The sequence below is a fragment of the Zootermopsis nevadensis genome, unplaced genomic scaffold (assembly GCF_977971745.1).
Source record: "Zootermopsis nevadensis isolate Lab colony 2312 unplaced genomic scaffold, Znev_1.0 Znev_ptg000022l, whole genome shotgun sequence".
NCBI classification, from domain to species: domain Eukaryota; kingdom Metazoa; phylum Arthropoda; class Insecta; order Blattodea; family Termopsidae; genus Zootermopsis; species Zootermopsis nevadensis.
The window spans coordinates 21,833,457-21,853,340 of record NW_028259154.1 but is presented as its reverse complement, the minus strand read 5'-3'; the positions used below and the strand labels follow the sequence as shown (position 1 = coordinate 21,853,340).

The 19,884-nt window shown below is 37.7% G+C and overlaps 2 protein-coding genes across 10 annotated transcripts in view; both read left to right on the top strand.

Moving 5' to 3' along the window:
• The first annotated feature begins 42 nt into the window (after positions 1-42).
• Cep97 (centrosomal protein 97kDa) lies at positions 43-19,016 on the top strand. Of its 5 annotated transcripts, none has more exons than XM_022068748.2 (14): positions 43-566; positions 842-993; positions 2,238-2,396; positions 3,087-3,188; positions 4,199-4,395; positions 5,013-5,096; positions 5,264-5,466; positions 5,739-5,843; positions 6,827-7,093; positions 9,883-10,329; positions 10,929-11,049; positions 14,733-14,832; positions 15,254-15,388; positions 16,302-19,016. In XM_022068748.2, the coding sequence occupies exons 1-14, from the start codon at positions 554-556 to the stop codon at positions 17,049-17,051; spliced, it is 2,835 nt and encodes a 944-aa protein (XP_021924440.2). In that variant the 5' UTR covers positions 43-553; the 3' UTR covers positions 17,052-19,016. The 5 variants fall into 5 exon arrangements, with proteins under 5 accessions (XP_021924440.2, XP_021924438.2, XP_021924437.2 ...); XM_022068746.2 differs by having other exon boundaries at positions 836-993; positions 10,932-11,049; XM_022068745.2 differs by having other exon boundaries at positions 836-993.
• A 653-nt stretch (positions 19,017-19,669) lies between these two features.
• The window catches only part of Btk (tyrosine-protein kinase Btk29A), a 73,073-nt gene continuing 72,858 nt past the window's right edge, over positions 19,670-19,884 (top strand). For 2 of the 5 annotated variants that reach the window (XM_087353514.1, XM_087353515.1), the window contains exon 1: positions 19,670-19,849. The gene's annotated coding sequence lies outside the window, so the exon portion shown is untranslated. The remainder of the gene's footprint in view (positions 19,850-19,884) is intronic. The other 3 variants (XM_022068789.2, XM_022068784.2, XM_022068787.2) reach the window with 2 other exon arrangements.

Sequence of the window (19,884 nt, the reverse complement as noted above, 5' to 3'; positions counted from 1 at the left end):
CGTCCTATAATCACAGGTTCTTATATATTTTTGTCAAAGAGATAGATTCCTGGTACTTGTGCCGCTGTAGAAAGAGTATTTTCTATCACAAATACTCTGTGGATTGATGAAAATAATTGTTTTCGTGTTGAATCCATCAAAGTATTGATAGTTACAAAAGCATTTTGAGAAACGTTCGTGCAACGACTTCTATTCTTTGATTTCAAACAATCCCAGATTACTGCAAGAAATTCGTTTATCTACGAAGTACAATACATTTGCCCAAGAGGAAGGAGCAAATCCTTCAACATTAATTGGAAATTAACTTCAAATAAAATTTTGTGTTGATGAAAAAATTAATTAAAATATAAATGTAGTTATAATAGCAACGGTGATATTTGCTTTCCAATGTATAAGTAACATATTACTTTTCTTTTAATCAACGGGTCCATGCATTAAATTACAAAAAATAATTGAAGGGAACTTCTTCAAACGTAGGGAAATTAAGGTAACAAACTTTGACCCTGTTCTGCTCATAGATGGTTCTGCTAACGAACGTCTGCTAATGTAAATCATGGCAGCAGAAGGTAGGTAGAATTGTATAATATTCATTGATATAGCGAACAGTCGTGCTTCACGTTAGTATTTTCCTGCTTCCTCTGTTATATAGTATATACTTCAAGTAATGTTGAATTTGTAAATGTATTCTACATCAATAAACAAGACCCTGTTATATAATTGCTTTCTTAAATAAGACAGCAAGATGACAATTGTCAGTTACAATCTAAATTGAACATAATATTACAGGTATTTCGGAGTTACGTGGGAAAAGACGTAAGTGAATCTTTTTTTTAAGTTACAGAGCTTCACGATACATTAGATCTTTCTGGGCAAGGACTGAAGAAACTATCCAAAGCACAACCGCATGATGCACAAGTAGTGACAACTCTGATTGTAGACAACAACGAACTTCAGAGATGGGATAATATTGACTCATATCCTATTCTGAAAAAGGTAGGAAAACTTTTATATAAATTGGAAGACCCTTTTACACATAATCAAAAGACCCTTTTACACATAATCAAAAGATATATCAGAAAGTAAAAACACCAAACACTTTTGATTTATGTGACTCCCTTTTACTGACATCAGGTTTTATTTATGGTTAGAGAAATCAATTCTGCTTACAGTTATGTTCAGGAAGCAGTAAATTAGGACAGTCACATGACTGAGGAGATAAGGGTGGTAGAGGTGTATTACTGTAAGAAAACACATGACCTTGCATGCACAGAAATTAAAAATACATTGTGCTCATATGTTGTATGCTGCAGCTGTGTGTGCAAAGCTGAAGGCAATGTCCAGACAACTTATAACAGTGTACATCTGTTCATTTATGTAGTCTGAACATAATAATATTGGAGAATGTTTGCATTTACTGTGGCTTCAGGCATGGTGACATATAAATGAAACTTTTTATTTAGTTTCAGAAGAACTTTTCTCAGTCACTCAGTATTTTATTGAAGTATCAATGGGTTGTAAATAAGTTGTGTTGTGTAAAAGTCTGTACTATTTTTAACTTTTCTGTTCTGTAGGATATGGTACCACTCATTCTTACGCTGTTGATAATATTAGGTTAGCTTCATTTGTGTTCATATTTCCTGTAATCATCCAGTAGTATTTATGGGTGTAACACTGTAATGGTTATATGAAGTGGGACTCTGAATTCTATTCTCTGCTTTGATCCAAAATATTCGGTTCTGATACCCCCTGTATAATTTTATGTCAATTAAAAATTAAAATGTTACAGCTTAAAGTAGGTTGTTATTAGCTTTCTGTTTCTTTAATATATAGTTTGATAACTGTCTTGGTTAGCTAAGATATAAAGTAATTGCTGTCATTATGCATTCCAAATGTCAATTGCTTTTGCCATGTAGCATTCTCTTTGTAAACTTTAAACATAGAATTATATTTATATCACTACATACAGGGCTTGTTGTTAAGTTACATATATATATATATATATATATATATATGAATATGTATATCTGTAGATCATATTTGGAAAACATGTGCTCCAAAAAATTTTCATTGGACCATCACTCAAGGGGCTGCAGGGAGAGAAGTTGCAGCAGCCATGCCATAATTTATTTTTCAGCCACATGCAGAGAGAGTGTGTGTGTGTGTGGACATGCATGATGTATTGTTCTTTTGCAGTTACAACTTTCATATTCTGTAACAAAATTTTTAACCTTCAACAGCTGTCAGTAACACATAATCAGTTGCTGCGGATGTATGGTGTTTCTCGTCTTCATGGACTCACAACATTGAACTTGGCAAATAACAGCATTTTGACCATTGAAGGATTGAAAGACCTTGTGCATTTGAAATGGCTGTGCCTTGCAGCTAACAAAATTAAGGTAACTGTCCTTTGATATCCTGACAATGGTCAGTGGTTATGTAACCTGTGATGGAACTGAAGTCTGTGACTAATAATTTGATGCTATTACATAGCAGCTCACTACCTTTTTCCTTTTCCTGATATTACTGTAAATTTATTTTTATTTTAATCTGTCTTTTATTCTGTTTGTTTTCACAGAAGTGGAGAATGGTCATGTAAAATGTATATTTTTGACATTTAATTTACATGGAATTGATGCTTATTTGAATCATCCATTACTTCTGGATACACATCTGTATGCTAATAAACTGTAACAACAAAAACTATAAAGTATGAATTAAAACAATTTTATTTGGGCATACATGTTCATGTTCAAGACAGAATGAATATGTGTTTTGGATATCAGGATGCTTGAATTGTGTGTGGATATGATGTGCAGGGGAAGGACACTGAAGTTTTGATTAGCATTTTCTTGTTAAGTGTCAGCAATCATGAGAATTCTTCAGTTACAGTTTTAGAAAACAGCTATATTTTTCCTTATGCATATGCATTCATGTATGGTATAATTGATTTCTTTATTTGGAATATATCAGTAAGGTTTAACAAACAGCCTTTAGTATAATAATGTGCATGATATGTAGCTGTTTTAATTGTAATGATCTGAATTTATTTCAGTGGTTGAATGATACTTATGCTTTGTTGTTTTTAGACAATTGAACATCTTAATACGAACATTAATTTGGAGCATCTAGACCTCTCTGAAAATAGCATTGTTCATGTATCTGATGTCTCACATTTAAAAGCCCTGAAGGTAAGATTTTTTACAAACTGTAAGATCTTGTGTAAGATATTTAAGACTATGCAGCAGTAATTATTATTTTGTTAACAATATATTATTATTTACTATTGAATTTTATGTTATTTTTATTTTATTTCATTTTTAAAATTGAAAATTGTTTTTCTAAGTAAATTGTGGCATGTCTGCTGTTCAATATGCAACTAATTTTGGTAAGATTGTAGAATAATGTGTTGATTTATCATGACATGACATGACATATACCAATAAATATTACCATGTGGTTGAAGGAGATTATAAAAGTATACATTGTACACTTAGCAGGTGCATTTGGCAGAAGGAATTATAAATGACGTTCGTAAGTAAAACTAAACTGACATAAACCTCGTTTTGTTTGAGATTCTTTGTAGATGTAAAGCTCTTCACGAATGTGAATAATTATGATGTGTTAAATTCTACTCGTAGGAGGCTGGGTGGGCTCCAGAGTCAGTCTGAACACAAGGGCTAGGAGAAAACCTCTTTGCCCCAGCCAGGGATTGAACCCAAATTGTCCAGTCTGTAGTCATACACTAATTTGACTCATATATGTGTACATTCTTGAATTAATAATTAAAACTAAGGCTTTAATGTTTAGTGTTATTATGCAATAAAATAAAATGGTAAATCAGCTGTCAGTCTATTTCATTCTTTTTCTTCAAAACCACATGCTTACTCCAAACTTTACAGAAGAAGAGATAATGGTGACATCTTGCTTTTTATAAAAGAGGCAGTAACATCACAAAGTTGGCAGTAATTTGGCTGATGGCTTATATTAAGGCATCTAGGTAGGAAAATGTATCCCTGGCTAATACTTGTAAGAAATTGAAGATTTTTTTGTTTTCATGAAGTGTTTAATATGCATGAAAAGGTTTAATGTATGAACTGAATTGGAAGGTAACCATAGATGTATATGTTGCTTAAACGTTTTACAGTGCCATTATAATCTTTTACTACTTACAGTTGCTGAATTTGTTTGTGAATTTCAGCAATTGCTATTACATGGTAATCGCATCTCACAGCTGCGCCAGTGTGAGCGACACCTGCCATCAAGTATTGTCATGCTCACAGTTGCTAGCAACAATATCACTGATCTTAATGAAATGTCACATCTAGTGCACCTAACCAACCTCCGAGAATTCACCATTAGAAACAATCCCTGCGTTAATATGACTGGCAATTGTATGTATCCTTATCATTTGCTTATAGAGAGAAACATGAAGTAACATTGCTCTTAATTGTGCTTTGGGTGAACATAGGTTTTGATTGCCTATTAGAAGTAGAACGTAACATTTCTTTTAATATAAGCTAGAAACTAACAATAATAATATCAGAAGCATCTTGAGATCACAATATGCACTTTGTAACACATACATCACATTGAAAAACAGTCTTCCTATTCCAGTATTTTTGATGCATTTGAATTTTATATTTTTTCATGTAATTAAAGATAAAAGATGAAGTTGTTACTGGTGCTGATTAAGCACCACACCATGTAGAAGTGTAATGGAGCCCAGGTATAACTCTGAAGATAATATATTTATCTGAATAAACCATTATGATCAAAGTATTCTGTGAACAACAGGAACCTGCACTGGGATTTATTGGATTTGGAGTGAGTGATAACATAGTGTTTGGCTAGTTTGACTTGCACACATTTTAACATATATTTAGGTAAATAATGCCCCTGGAGTGGTGTTCAACATTTTTGTACTGCCTGGATTAATCGCTAGAGCTTTCCTGTTCTTAGTGTTAGTTATAGTTCCTTCATGTGCTGCTGTATGTTCCTTAACTTCATGATAGCGGCTTTGACTATCGTCCATTTGTCATTAACTGGTGCATGAGCCTCAAGGTGATAGATGGCTTTGTGGTGGATGCTATTGAAAGGTGAGTCATTGTTCTGTTGGTACAGAGCAGTTACTGTGGCAGATTTAGTAATCTCTTTTCTTTGGATTGTAGATTTTAAACATTTCTGTAGACCTACTGGCCAATCTCTCTTATAGTTGTACTGGTATGTGCATATTGTTAGCATTTGTTTTTTCTTCAAACACCAGCTTGAAGGCAGAGTGGCTCTATTCCCAGGGAAGAGGCCGTCAGTTTCGAGTAGGTGAACATCAGGCACTGTCTCAATACTTGGCCTCAGTCTGTCCACTATCTGGAGACAGCTTAGAATCAGAAGATGATCGCAAGCTGAGACTTATCCTTAGCAAAGCTCAGCAACATCAGCAGCAGCTAAGAGAGCAGCTAACTACTGATGGTAAGTAAAGTACCAGATTGGCAGAACATAGGCAATGTCTGCTATCCAATAAATTGTGAGCATTTTGTTAAAGAAAAGAGGTGATGCAATGATCACTAAAACTCTTTCATTACCTCTTTTTCCAAAAACAGGGTCACCAACATTTTCATTTCTTCTCCTCCTCACCATGTGGCCCTAACCCTTTTTCTCATCACCTCTTTTCCTCAGCCACATGCTCACTCTTCTTTTCTGTCAGTCTGATCCTATACATCCTGTTTGTATATGTCTTATAGGAGGGGTTGCCAGAGGAAGAGGACAGGTTCTGAACAGAAGCCAGTCTTCTCCTGCCACGAGGCGGCGCATCAGTAACAACAGGACTTCTTCAGTTCAGCAATCCAGTATGTAAAGTAACAGTGTGTTGCGTTCAGATGTAAAAGCTGAGTATAACAACAGGGAATGATAAGGTTGGGAATAGAAAAGATGTAATTGTAAGTTTTGTTTATTAGGTTTTCATTCAACAAGGAAAGTTAATTTGTTTGAAATGAAGTAAGCTTAAAATTACATTATATCTGTGGTACATCCACTTAAGCGGCCCATCCACGTACGAGTCTGGCTTGGCGAGCTTGACTCGTGAGCCGGGCTCGGATATAGCAGACTCAGCTCGTGACACCCCACCCACAAACGAGTTTGGCTCGATGGAACCCAAGCCGAGCCAGACTCAGAAGCCAGACTTGTACGTGGATGGGCTGCTTTAACTTGATAACATGATAAATCAGGGATGAGATGGGTGAGGCATGTAGCACACATGGTGTAAATAAAATTTATAAAAATGTAAGTAAAGCTGTCTTGCTACATGCCATGCTGGTGCTTGGGGGGTAGGTATAGCCCTCACTCAATCTAAACCTTGGCACTATATAGGGGTGAGTGGTTAGCATCTCACCCCAGCTGCACTCTACTCTTGGGAGAGGACTTCGGTACCCACTAGTCAGCAGGCTGGGTGGGCCTCAGAGCCGGTCTGGATGCAGAGGCTAGCGGAAAATAAATGAAATTCATACAACGTTTTAGTCTGAAACTTGAAGGGATTAGGTCACTTGGGGGATTTAGGGATAGGTCAGAGAACAGCATTGTATGCCATTGCAATTCAGATAATATTTTTGATACATAGCACCAAGTCTGCTGTACCTTTGGATGTAACAGCATGATTTTTCTGAGTTTCTATCTTTATAAATTCACCCCCAATAAATTAAATAAAGATAACATAAAAGGAAAAAAAAAATGTTTACACCTTGCAGCAAGATACCAGTGCTGTAAACATTTTTGCAACTTACAAATTTCTTTTTAGAACTACTAATATGATATAGCTGGCTGTCTCTACTTCCAGATGTCTCAAAGGAATCCAGGCTCCCCGTAACAAATCGATGCAGGACGCAGTCTCCTGATAGAATGGTTAACAGTTGCACTGCAATAACATCAAATTGCATGGTCAGTAGTATTGTTGGAAGTGATGATATTTCTTCAGCATCTCTTATGACGCAAAGCCTTGATCCAGAACTGTTGTACACGTCAGCATCCGTTAATCAGGATACAAAGAACAGTGATCAGTCAGAGAGTCTGTCTGCTCAGCTTGTGCTTGAAGATTATACCACAGGTATGAAGCAGGTGTTCCTCAGTTTCATGTAGTACACCAGCAATTTGAATTATGTTTAAAGATATTTACTGTCTCCTCTCTTTTATAACAGTGGTATTCAACCTTTTTTGTTCGCGTACCCCCAGATATAATTTCTCTTCAATGTTGTATCCCCAAAGGTGTATAATTCAAGTTTTACATAGTATATAATCTACATCAAAAATAAATTAAATAAATTACATTACTGATTATTCAGTGTTTATCATAAAATAATATATATTTTTTTTAAATTTCACTTACCCCCTAAGATGTCTTTGTGTACCCCAGGTTGAATACCACTGTTTTATAATGTTCAAGTAATGACTAGAGTAAGGGTAAAGTTATCCCAAGTGCTTAAGGCTGGGGCCACACGACCGTACAAAGTACGTCTGTTGCAACGGATGTTCTTTTGTATGGACGTAGGTGAGGACACCACATGAGCGCAGTGTGATGCGTCAGTTGCCCCGATGGAGCCGGAAGAAGCCGTTGCATTCTGTGGTCTTGCCCCTTCATAAGTCTATGACGTACGTCACGATGTGCATTACGACGGACGTACTTTGTACGGTCGTGTGGCCCCAGCCTAACTAAGTACCCTTACCTTTGTTTACTGTTGTTTGTGAGAGAATTAGGTAGGGATGGAATTAAATAACTTGTGCCAAGTTATTGTTTGTATTGATGGATATTTATTTGTTGGAGGCTAATGTTTCATGCTTGTTTGTTTGTCATCAGTATTTCGACTGGTTTGATGTGGTCCTCCATTTTTGCATATCTTGCGCCAGTCTCTCCATTTCCACATATTTTTTGCAGCCCACATCCTCAAAAATCTGCGTCACATATTCCAATCTTTGTCTCCAAAAATTTCCTTTAGGCAAACAAAGGAGTTTTTGTTGAAATAAATGATGATGATATTTTCAAAATTTAAGTTCCTGGGAACAACAGTAACATTTAGGAGCAAGGTTCATAATGGAATCAGGCGAAAAATAAGTTCTGGACATGATAGTTATTATTCAGTTCAGGAACTGTTAACACCAAGTCTATTTATCAAATGTTTTAATATATATACATATATACAGTAATTTTGATAGTTGTTTGAATGGATGTGAAAAGTAACATCTTTCTTTGAGAGAAAAATATACATTGTGTCAGGAAACAAAGTATTCAAGAAATTACTTAAAGCTAAGGGGGATGAAGTAAGGAATTTTGATATTACATAATGAATATGTCACCTGGTATCAGGAAAGTAGCTAGAATGGGTGGACAGTGAATGCAGAAGTTTGGTGGAAAACCTCTTGGAAGACCGAGAATAGGATGAGAGGAAAACATTAAGTAGGATCTTGGGGAAATGGTTTGTTGTGGGGTTGCTGGCTGGACTTTAACACTGGGGTTTAATTGTTTAGCAGTACGCTACTGGAACACATGGCCATCCGGACCACATGCAAACCATGGTGTAAAGCCAATAAAGGTTAATGAATTCTTTCAAAGATTGCGTCTGTTTTGTAGAATGAAGAGTTTATGTGTATGCATGTATTTGTAACCCTTCTTTTCATCTCTGTGTCCACAATGGCTCTAGGTTCTACCTACCTTCGTATCCAGTAGTACAATGGCTACTTCCTCAAGGATAAAGCACTGGGAATGTAATCTGTCTGCCGTCTCATAGTACCGTGTGTGGAACTTTACCTCCATAGCCCCTCCATGCCTTTATGACATAGTGCTTAGGCATAGGATAAAGAACACCATGACAAGCACAGCATTTTCCCCATGAATTCCTCTACAACCTAGTATGAATTATGAGCCAGGATAGCTTGAACTTGTGAATTAGTGGTGCTGGGTGAAATGCCTGCTTGTATGTACCTCCATCACATGGAAATTTCCAAGTGTAACACCAGAAATATTTTCTGCAATCTTAAGTTGCTTGTCGTATGTCTTCCCTTACCTGTGCTATTGATAGGTATTCAGTTGTTCAAGTAATTCGCAGTTAATTTTTTCAGATTTGATTAAAGTGTAGGAAATGCATGTAAACTGTGCTTTATTTTTTACATATAATTGAAGATTTCTGTTTTCTAGGTTGTTGTGCTGTGTAGTCTGGTCGATGTTTACCAACGTTTCAGAGGTCATACTGCCTCCGTCATCAGGGCGATCGCCCTGATGTTGAAGGCAGTATGACCTCTGAAACGTTGGTTAACATCGACCATACTACACGGCCTAACAACCCAGAAGACAGAAATCTTCATACTCACTGCTGTGAAAACCTCAAATCTTACATATAATTATTTTCAAATGCTGATGCCTTATGAATATCATACATGTTTTTCAAAATCATTAAATATATTAAAGTTTGTGGGTTGTTGGTCATATTTCATACTTATTATGCCAAAGTTATTTTCGAAGACTTATTCTCTTCAAGTTTCACAATTTATACTCTTCACGTAACATTATTTATGTGACTAAATTAAGAGATAAGACGGGTAGGACACTGCTGTGGAAACAGAAAAACTTTGTATGGTTTTAATTACAAGATCTAAAGAGAATTAATCACTTCTGAGATCTATATGTAGATGAGGGTAAAATATAAAAATTGGATCTTCAATAAAAGTGTTTTAATGGTGTGAAATGGAATTTACTAGCTTAGAATAGGGTTCAGTAGCAGGATTTAGAAATTAACTTTCAACTATTCAAAGAGGACTGTGTCATAGAGCTAATTGGGTGGTTGGTTAGTTCATTAGTTTGTTCTGCTTCATTAGTGAATCTACTAAATAATTGTTTTGTTTCAGAAAATGGAGCATCAGAAATCAATTGCCCACTTCAGACAGCCACAAAGATGGTTCCTATACCTGAGTCCTTAATGAGTCCAGACTATCGGCCAGCAGTTGGTACTGGCATGACTGGTTGTGGCATTCGACCCAAGCCAGCCGTAGTGAACAATACCCAGAATATTCGACCTGTTCCACGAGGATCCCCCAAGTTGTCACGGAGCCGCCATTCAAGTCCACTGCTTTCACGCCAACGAGGGGGGCAGATGAAACAGTTTACAGTAGCGCTGGCTAGGAGACATACCTCGCCCCGGAGAGTAGGTCAGCGAGATATGGCACCAGTTAATAGCAGTGAAGATGAAGATAGTGAAATGTCAGCCTCTAAACTTGAAACCATAAGGCATCGAGCACAAGAGCGTTGGCAGAGAAAAGAAGCCACCTCAAATAATGCTTTAAGCAGCAGCTATGGTAGGTTTCTTAGAATAATTAGATGAAATTATAGTAAAATTGTGATTGCATTCTATCTGTGTAATATGGTGGTCTAGGACTTGTGTTCACTAGATCTTGTATTCTCAACCATCTGAATCCAGTACAGATTATTTTGCACATCTTTCTCTTCCTTGACTGGCAGTGGTAAAATGTGAATTCGACGGATAACTGGTTCCTACCTTGGTTTGGACCCACATTAAGCTGTAGGTTTCTTATCATCCTCATTTAGAAAACATGCCTCAAATTGGATTGCACCTCACTGTGCTCATGAACATTTTGAGTCAAGTATTTTCATTTTTTGTTTCAGTGACAGCTGTCTGGATCAGACCCAGAATCTTTGAGCACTTATGTTGCATGCCAACCGCAAGCCTGCCATTTTAGAAAGCAAGTGTTAGATGGAACATAATAATTTAAATTAATGTAAAATTATAATCGGGTTCAGAATGCGTCGCTATTTGTGTTCCGTTTCATCTTGTGGTCTCATTTCAGCAAACATGTTTAATATCAATTAATTCTGATTTTGTGTATCTCAAGTATATAGTAAGAAAGTCTCGCATGTATGTGACCATGTGTTACAGCAGAGCATGCAGCAGTATGCATTCAGCGCATGTGGCGTGGTTATCATACCCGTAACCTCAACAAGAGGGTTATTGCAGCCTACCATGACATACATGCATCACGCACACAGGAATACATACAGTAAGTTTCTCTACAGTAAAAATTAACAGAAATGCAACATAGAGGACACAACTGGCAAAACAATATTGAAGTTACACTTATGAAAAGTAAAAGAATAGTCCGTTGTTGCTCAAATTGTTCAGCAGCTTCTTAAAAAACATAAAATGGGTTATTCAGTTCTTAAAAGATCGATAAGTTTCAATTTCAGAAAGATTATTAGCTACCAAAAAATTGTCAGCTGTTGCTTCTAAGGTTAAATTTCTTGCTTCAGTGAAGTCCTAATTTAAGATTCCTGTGGGGAATGGTGGCTCGAAACATTGAACAGAAATGGGTAGGGGACACTGAGGTTATTGGAATGAGACATTGAATGAAAATTATAAATCTGCAACTCTATTCGGCAAAGCCATTGACTGATATACTCGTGACCTTGACATGAAGCTGACCTGTCCGTGACCTCTGTCATGAGTAGTATGACCACTCATATTCCCACAGATATGCAAAAATATGCGGTTGAAATAAATTACTTTCGGATGACCTTGAAAATTTTAAAGGCGTCTATTAGGCAAACCCTCAGAGTGATATTTTCGTGACCGTATCATGATGCTGACCCCTTCGTGACCTCAGACTGACATGAGTATGGCCACTCAGATTCCTACAGATCGGCTGAAATATGCATTTAAAAAAACGACTTTCGAATGACCTTGGAAAGTTTAAAGACCTCTAATCAGCAAAACCAGTGACTGATATAGTCGTGACCCTGACATCGCTGACCTCTCCGTGACCTCTTCCATAAGTATGAACACTCAGATTCCTACATAACGTCAGAAATATGCGTTTGAAAAAATTACTTTTGAATGACCTTGAAAGCTATAGATTCCTCTATTCGGCAAAACCTGTGACTGGTTTTGTTGTGACCTTGACATGACGCTTACCCGTCCGTGACCTCTGATTGTCTTAAGTATGTCATTCAGTCACATTTCGAGGTCAGCGTTTCTAATCATACTACTTAATTTTAAAAGGCTCCTCAAAGCTAGCGGATGCTAAATAAAATAGCTTAATGGTGCATCCCGATGAAAGTGGCGACTTATGGCGTTGGTTTAGTAGCTTCATTAGGCACTCGGAACCTCATCTGCGGTATCATTGGCGTCATTCGAAGACGTCGCGTCTTCTGCTGGCGTTGACACCAAAGGCTTCGAGAGGCAAGCTTCAAATTTCTAGTTTCCCTTTCGTCACATTTGGACTTATCTGCCGTAATCTGGCGTCGTTTCGAGATGTCCCAATGTTAGGCGTCGCTACGACAGGCGGAGACTTTCAGCCATCACTCCCAATTATCCAGCAAGATCATTAGTCACTTTTCGGGGGTCTTGTCATGGCGTCGCGAAGCAGGTCGCAATGCTAGGCTTCGATACCCTAGTATCGTTTCCATTGTCATCTGAATTCATGTTTCAGATAAATTTTGAGACACTCAGTCATCCCAACGCTCGGCGTAGAGACGTTCAATGTCGCGACGCCTAGCGTTTATTTCAAAATATGGTGACCAGTTATGTGCCAAGCGCCACATGGCGCCGTCTCGCCAAGATAAATTTGAAACCATTGTAATAACGCTGGACGATGTTTAAAAGTCGACGGCATGCGTCGCGGCGCCGAACATATCGACGTTCTCTAATGACGCCAAATTAACCGCAGGTAAGCCTACTGATCACTGAAGACGAAATGAGGAAAACGACGCCTATCGCGACGCCGTCACAGTACCCCAGGAATGCGAATAAAACCCATCGTAAAACATTGGTGGCGAATTTAGAAAACCGACGCTGGGCGTCGCGACGCCTGTAATAGTGACGCCTTGAAATGACTCGAAATTTGCAGCAGATACGTGTCCAGCTTCCATTGAACGCCTAATTAGAAAAGCGACGTCTGGCGTCGCGACGCCTATCGTCGTGACGCCAGAGGAGGCATAAACCCTTCGCATACCGTTCGGCAGGATGCTAGAAAACTGACGCCAGATGTAGCGACGCTATCGAAGAACGAAATTATGCCTAAGGCGACGCCCTCAACATAACTTAATCAAACCTAACCTAACCAAACCTAACCTAACCCGACCTAACAACCTGACCTAACGAAACCTAACCTAACCCAACCTAACCTAACGAAACCTAAGCTATCCTAACCCAACCTAACCTAACCCAACCTAACACAACCTGACCTAACGAAACCTAACCTAACCTACCCGTCGCGACGCCAAATTTACCGCAGGTAATTCTACAGATGACTGAAGACGAAACGGGGAAGATGACGCCGAACGTCGCGAAAACCATCGTCGCGACGCCGCCGCAGGACACCAGCAATGCGTACAAAACCCTTCGTAAACTGGGCTAATTTAGCAAACACACTCCGGGCGTCGCGACGGCCATCATCCCGATGCCAAATTAACCGCAGGTAAGCCTACTGATCACTGAAGACGAAACGAGGAAAACGACGCCGAGCGTCGCGACGCCTATCATCGCGACGCCGTCACAGTACCCCAGCAATGCGAATAAAACCCATCGTAAAACATTGGTGGCGTTTAGAAAACCCGACGCCAGGCGTCGCGACGCTTATCGGGACTCCGTCACAGGACCCCGGGAATTCGAATAAAACCCATCGGTAAACATTGGTGGTGAATTTAGAAAACCGACGCTAGGTGTCGCGACGCCTATAATAGTGACGCCTTGAAATGACTCGAAATTTGCAGGAGATACGTGTCCAGCTTCCATTGAACACCTAAGTAGAAAACCTACGTCGGGCATCGCGACGCCTCTGTGGTGACGCCAGAAGGGGAATAAACCCTTCGCATACCGTTCAGCAGGATGCTAGAAATCTGGCGCCATGTGTAGTGACGCTATCGAAGGACGAAATTATGCCTAAGGCGACTCTCTCAACATAGCTTAATCAAACCTAACCTAACCCAACCTAACACAACTTGACCTAACGAAAGCTAACCTAAGCTTACCTAACCCAACCTAACGAAAGCTAACCTAAGCTAACCTAACCCAACCTAACCTAGCCCAAGGTAACCCAACCTGACCAAACCAAATCAAACCTAGCCTAACAACCTAACCTAACCTAACCTAACCTACCTGTCGCGATGCCGAACATTTTGACGCCGAATTTACCACAGGTAATTCTACAGATTACTGAAGACGAAACGGGGAAAATGATGCCAAACGTCGCAAAACCCATCGTCGCGACGCCAACAAATGATTCCAGAAGAGGTATAAACCCTTTGCATACCTACCTAACCTAACCTAACCTAGTCTAACCTAACTTAACAAAACCTAAACTAACTTAACCAGAAGACCATAATTGGCAACAAAATTACTAACTTTAATGTAATAGATACTGTAAAGAAGACCACTTGGAATAAATGAGTTCTGTCATAGTCTTGGAAGACACTTGCGAAAACATTTACAGCAAGTAAGCCACTTAAAATGAACATATTTTTGGAAGATGTCTTTCAAAAGAAACTGTTACTATCTTATTTCATATCTTAAGCATGAAGTAACTCAGAAAAAAATGAAATCTTCGTGCCATTTAATGATTATAATTATATCAAATTTTACTGCTTGTCTATGCATAAAATGTTAATACAGTAATGGTTAACTGATAGTTCAAAATATCTATTTTTTAGGAATTATATTAGATCAGTTTAACTTGTGTCCTTGCAGAAAATTGTCCTCAGATATGGAGGCTACCAGAGCAGCTCTGGACAGTGAGAGGAAGCTTCAGCTGTTGCAGATGCAAGCAATCAATGCCCTGTGGAAGAAGGTAACAGTTTATTTTTAGAATTGTTTACTTTTGAAGTTTTTAATTTATCTTTTCATGTTTTATTTTTATACTCTTAATTTTGAATATTTCTGTCAGTAAGTATGGAGTAATCATTCTCAAACTTTCACAAGTTATAACATGTCTTTGTTTTATCTTTGTTAACATCACCTCTTGATAAAAAAATGGTTATACATTTTGAAATGCTTTCTTTATTGAAGTTTCCTACATGTTGCCCACACTGTTCTGTGCCATATTATGTGAACCATTTACTGACTGTAACAAGAACAAGTGCTGAATATTTCCAATTTGAGAAACTTGCCACTGGCATTTTACATCAAAATTGGGTCTGAATGTTCTGAATTTGAATCGATGTTTTATAGTTATATCACGTGAGAATTACAAGTTATAATGTGTTTCACAGGTAGTAAGTTTGCAGCCATCCCTTCCACAGCCAGGCACCAGTAGCTCAAGTATGGATGCCAGTATCAGTGTGCAGCAACCTGATGCCGAAACTGTCCGAGAGCTAACACAAACTTGTACACGCCTTCATTCACAGGTACTGGCGTTGTCGTTTAAGAATGGCTTGAAAATATTGTATAATTTTTCCCCTGCCATTAAGCGTGTATGACCTGTTATGAGAAACACTTGCAAAAAAGGATGTGATCCAAGTGATTAATTATTTAATTTTATGAGAAACTGGTATTAATATTTATTTGTAGTATAAATTTGTTTAGTATGACCTACCGTATCCACGTTATTGTGATTTCAGCATGTTAGCGTATCGTTGTTTGCTAAACAATAGTATGCAGTAGTAAATGTAAATGCTGTCTGAGCTGCATAGCATTTATCTGTTATTCAGTGTTGTGATGATTCTGAAAGATGTAGAAGAAAGCAGATGTGCCTCATTTTAAGTTACTATCTACCTGGAGAGACTAAGGAAAATCACCAAAACTTGTCAATATAATGAATCTTATAGCTGCATTTGTCCCGCGTAGTCTGAGGCATCGTGCTTCGGACTGGTGATACGGAATGCACGCCGAACAGATGACATGCAAGCATTTTTTAAGCTTCATAATGTTCTTCCCTCATGTTACTTTCTCACATGAGAATCTACACCTCTTTTGAGTAGAATAAAAATAAGGAAGAAGGTTGAAGATTTCTGTCTTCTGGGTTGTTGCGCTGTGTAGTCTGGTAGATGTTTACCAACGTTTCAGAGGTCATACTGCCTCCGTCATCAGGGCGATGATGACGGAGGCAGTATGACCTCTGAAACGTTGGTTAACATCGACCAGACTACACAGCGCAACAACCCAGAAGACAGAAATCTTCATACTTACCGCTGTGAAAACCTCAAATCTTGGAAGAAGGTTAATGTATAAATATGAAAACATACTTTTTGTAGATAAATAATGTCATCTGTTATGATATTTATTCATGAGCATACCCAATTCATTGTGCTGTGCCTACAGGTGGAGCAACTGCAGGACTCGATGCAGAGCGTGATGCAGTGTATGTCACTGTTTTGCCAGAAAGGTCAAGTTATTATTCCTCAGCTCTCAAATGAAACTGAAATAGATGGTGTTGCAACTGGTAGCACACAAACAGATATAATAGCAGTTCACACACCACAAATGGAATCTGGACCGGGCATCCCATTTCCTTACCAAAGGGCATCTCCATCGACCCGCCCATCATCCCTACCTATTTTGCAGTCTCATCCATCCACGGCTCCCCATAACCTTTGTTCTGCACTGGAATCTGATGCTTCACAAGAACTGAAACAGTTTGCTATGAGCCTGGTTGATGGAGTATTAAGGACAGTTGCGGAACAGGGAGGGGAAACAGAGACTAAAACTGACAAAAGGAATGGTACTCCATTAGGCGAAGGTGAAGTGAAATTTTCAGTGAAGGAAAATGAAGATAATGCTTGTGGTAGTAGAGAAATGACAGAAAATGGTTGCATCCAAAATATTGAAAATGACCGGGATGGTTGTGATGTTAATGAAGGTGTGGGAACTGGAAATTCTGCATCTGAAGAAAACATCAGAGAAAGTTGTGTAGATGCAGAAGATGACCACAAAGGTGGTGTGTCTCAGGATGTGAACAGCTCCTGCATGATAATATCCACGGAACCACCATCCACTCCAGGCAGTCCATTTGAACAACTTGACTCGCCAAACAACAACCAGCATCCCATCAAGGGGAATGTCATTGAATAGGAAATGAAATTAACCTTCATTTTTGTTATAGCTTATTGATGCCACTTGATAAGTACGGCAAGAATTTGTTGGCATGTTTCACTTACGCATTGCAATTTGCTGAAATTATATACGAGTTCCAACCAGAATGGAAATAAATTGTTGGCTTAGCTCTTCGGGACTCAGAACCCACTGTTTTGCACATATAGATACATAGTCATATAAAGATACTGTATATATATTTTCTTTATTTATTGTCACATCATTGTATGTATTTGCTTAGTTCTTGTCGCATCACTGTACCTAGATGTTTCCTTATTTCTCATCGCATCATGCTACCCAACTTCATTATGAAGGATCTTTCTTGAGCAATTAACAGTTACAAAACTGGTAACAGCGTTTTCCTAAATGTTCACTGCTGAATTCACAAAGATTGTCATTGAACCCTGTCTTTAACCAATTAAATCTAGCCCATACATTTACACCTATTTTTGTAAAATCCATTTTTATTGTAAGACCCATTTATGCCTAACTCTCCAAACTGGTCTGTTCCGTTCATGCTTTCTGGCCCAAGATTTTTATGCATTTCTCATTTCTCTGCTGTGTTGTTACATGCCCACCCCTATTGATCATAAGGAAAAGGTATTTGAATCCCACAGTGCTTGAACATGAAGGTGTTGTGCTGTGTTAGTAGTTTTATATCATACTTTACTGCCCAGTAATACACCTCAAGCTGGAGATGAGAAAAGGATAATATAATATTGAATATTTTATAAAGTCTTCATCCTCACTTGCTGTTTACTTAGGTCCGAAAGAGTTAGGAACACAGGCCATAACAAAAAGATACAAGAAAGTTCTCTTTCATGAAAGTTATAGTCTTTATAAGTATTTAATGTCATAATGTACATGCTTTTCAGCTACATATAAGAGATGGGTAGTAAAGCAACATATGAGAACCAAAATGAATAAGGATACCGAAATGGTGCTCTGTACTAATACTGTATTTTATTACAAAATTCATGCACTGTGTATTTTTTATGATTTTTCTCTCTAACCCCCCCCCCCCCCCCCCCCCCCGGTAAATTGAATTTGAGACAGTAAACCTAACATTTGTCTCATTAGTGTCAGTAATTGTGCGGCAAATTTAAGACATTTCCGTGAAGGACTTCACTTTGCAAGTTTGCCACGCTTTGAAATGAGTTTCAAGAACCCTGAGGAAGAACCCACTGTGGAGTCCAAGCAATGGGACAACTACAGTAGTATTTACAAGTTAATACTGCAAGTAGCTGACACGTGCATATGTGCATGTACATGGCATACCCTTTGTGAAATATTTTTAATTTAGCACATTTGCCATAGCATTTATATAAATGCTGATGGTTATCATCTTGCAAGTTGGCATTTTGAGAAGAAAGGAGCCTAACATAGACCTGTTCTGCTTTGAATGAGGCAATTTATACTTGTTAGAATTTAGAGTAATGGATGTGTGCAATGCGTTTTTCCACAGCAGAATAGAACTGTAAATGAATGTAAAAATTATGTGTCAGAGGAAGGTAGACTGCCAGTATGATGTTTATATATATATATATATATATATATATATATATATATATATATATATATATATATATACACACAGATAGATACTGGAGATTGCATTTGACCATAGATGTGTTATGTATTCTTAGTATCAGTATGTGACTCTGGCAAGTGAGACATTGTTTGAAATTGTTGTGAAGAATGTATACAGAATAAAAGCAAAGTTAACATTAAAAAAATGTCTCTGATATGTATTCAGAGGCTTTACTTATTTGCTCATCAGTGTTACTAAAATGCAAACTTCATTTCTTTAATATATGCCTGAGGATAATTTCTCATTGTATTCACAGAAGAATGCAAGACTCAAAGTAATGTAAATGTGAATATTATCATGATTAATTTTCTACAGCTTCAATTGTACAGAAATAAATAAAATATTTGCACTCATTGTTAAGTAATTATTTAGTAATGTTATATTAAGTGTATTCTAGCTGTTAGCTCTTAAACAGAATAATGCACTATAAAATCATTCACAATTTTCAGATGGATCTATTTTTGTCTTTAAGTGGTTGAATCTCATACTGATTTTCCAAGTGGTTACAGTCTAAAGATATTTTATCATTAAAATCTCAAGTGTCTACCAGTCCTGTCGATGGTGGCCATCCGAGTTGTGACACTGTGAGGACTTTTAGGTGGTTATCAACATTTTGGAGAAACATATTACCAGGGCTGTTTATTTGATTACCATAAGTATAATTTCAGAATCTGCTGTAGGCCTTTTTAATTGTTCAAATTAATTACATCGTCTTAATATTAGTGAATGGCAGTAAAACATAGACATTTCATCCTAGTCATATCTTTAAGTGGCGTTGGACTGAATGAAGCCAACTAAAAGAAAATTACCAAGTATCTTGACTGTGATTGTAATCAACATATTAAATTTGAATTCTCTACATCATTCTGTCGTAACAACAGTCGGTGTACTTTATTCCATTTTTCTGTATAATTGAGATCACGAAGTCAAGTTGAAAGCTGGTTACGTATGGTCATCTTTTCTACGTTATAGCTGATCGGTGTATATGTGAGCGAAAGACATCACCAGATCATTATACAAGAGCGTACAAGATGGCTGATTGTTGTGATAGTGAGTTTATTTTGAGAGGTTAATGTGACTTCCTTTATTTTAAGTCATGGTGAATTAAGTTTTCAAGTATGAATATGTGATTTATTCGTGGCTTATCACAAACTGTTCACTTCATTCTCATAACAGAACTCTTGAGGTAAGAGAAAATGTGAGAGGAATGTTGGAAAAACT

Coding starts and splice junctions, on each gene's coding strand:
- Cep97 (XM_022068745.2), top strand. Junction 2,397..3,086: donor TTGCAGCTAACAAAATTAAG/GTAACTGTCCTT, acceptor TGTTGTTTTTAG/ACAATTGAACATCTTAATAC. Junction 10,330..10,928: donor TGCTTTAAGCAGCAGCTATG/GTAGGTTTCTTA, acceptor CATGTGTTACAG/CAGAGCATGCAGCAGTATGC.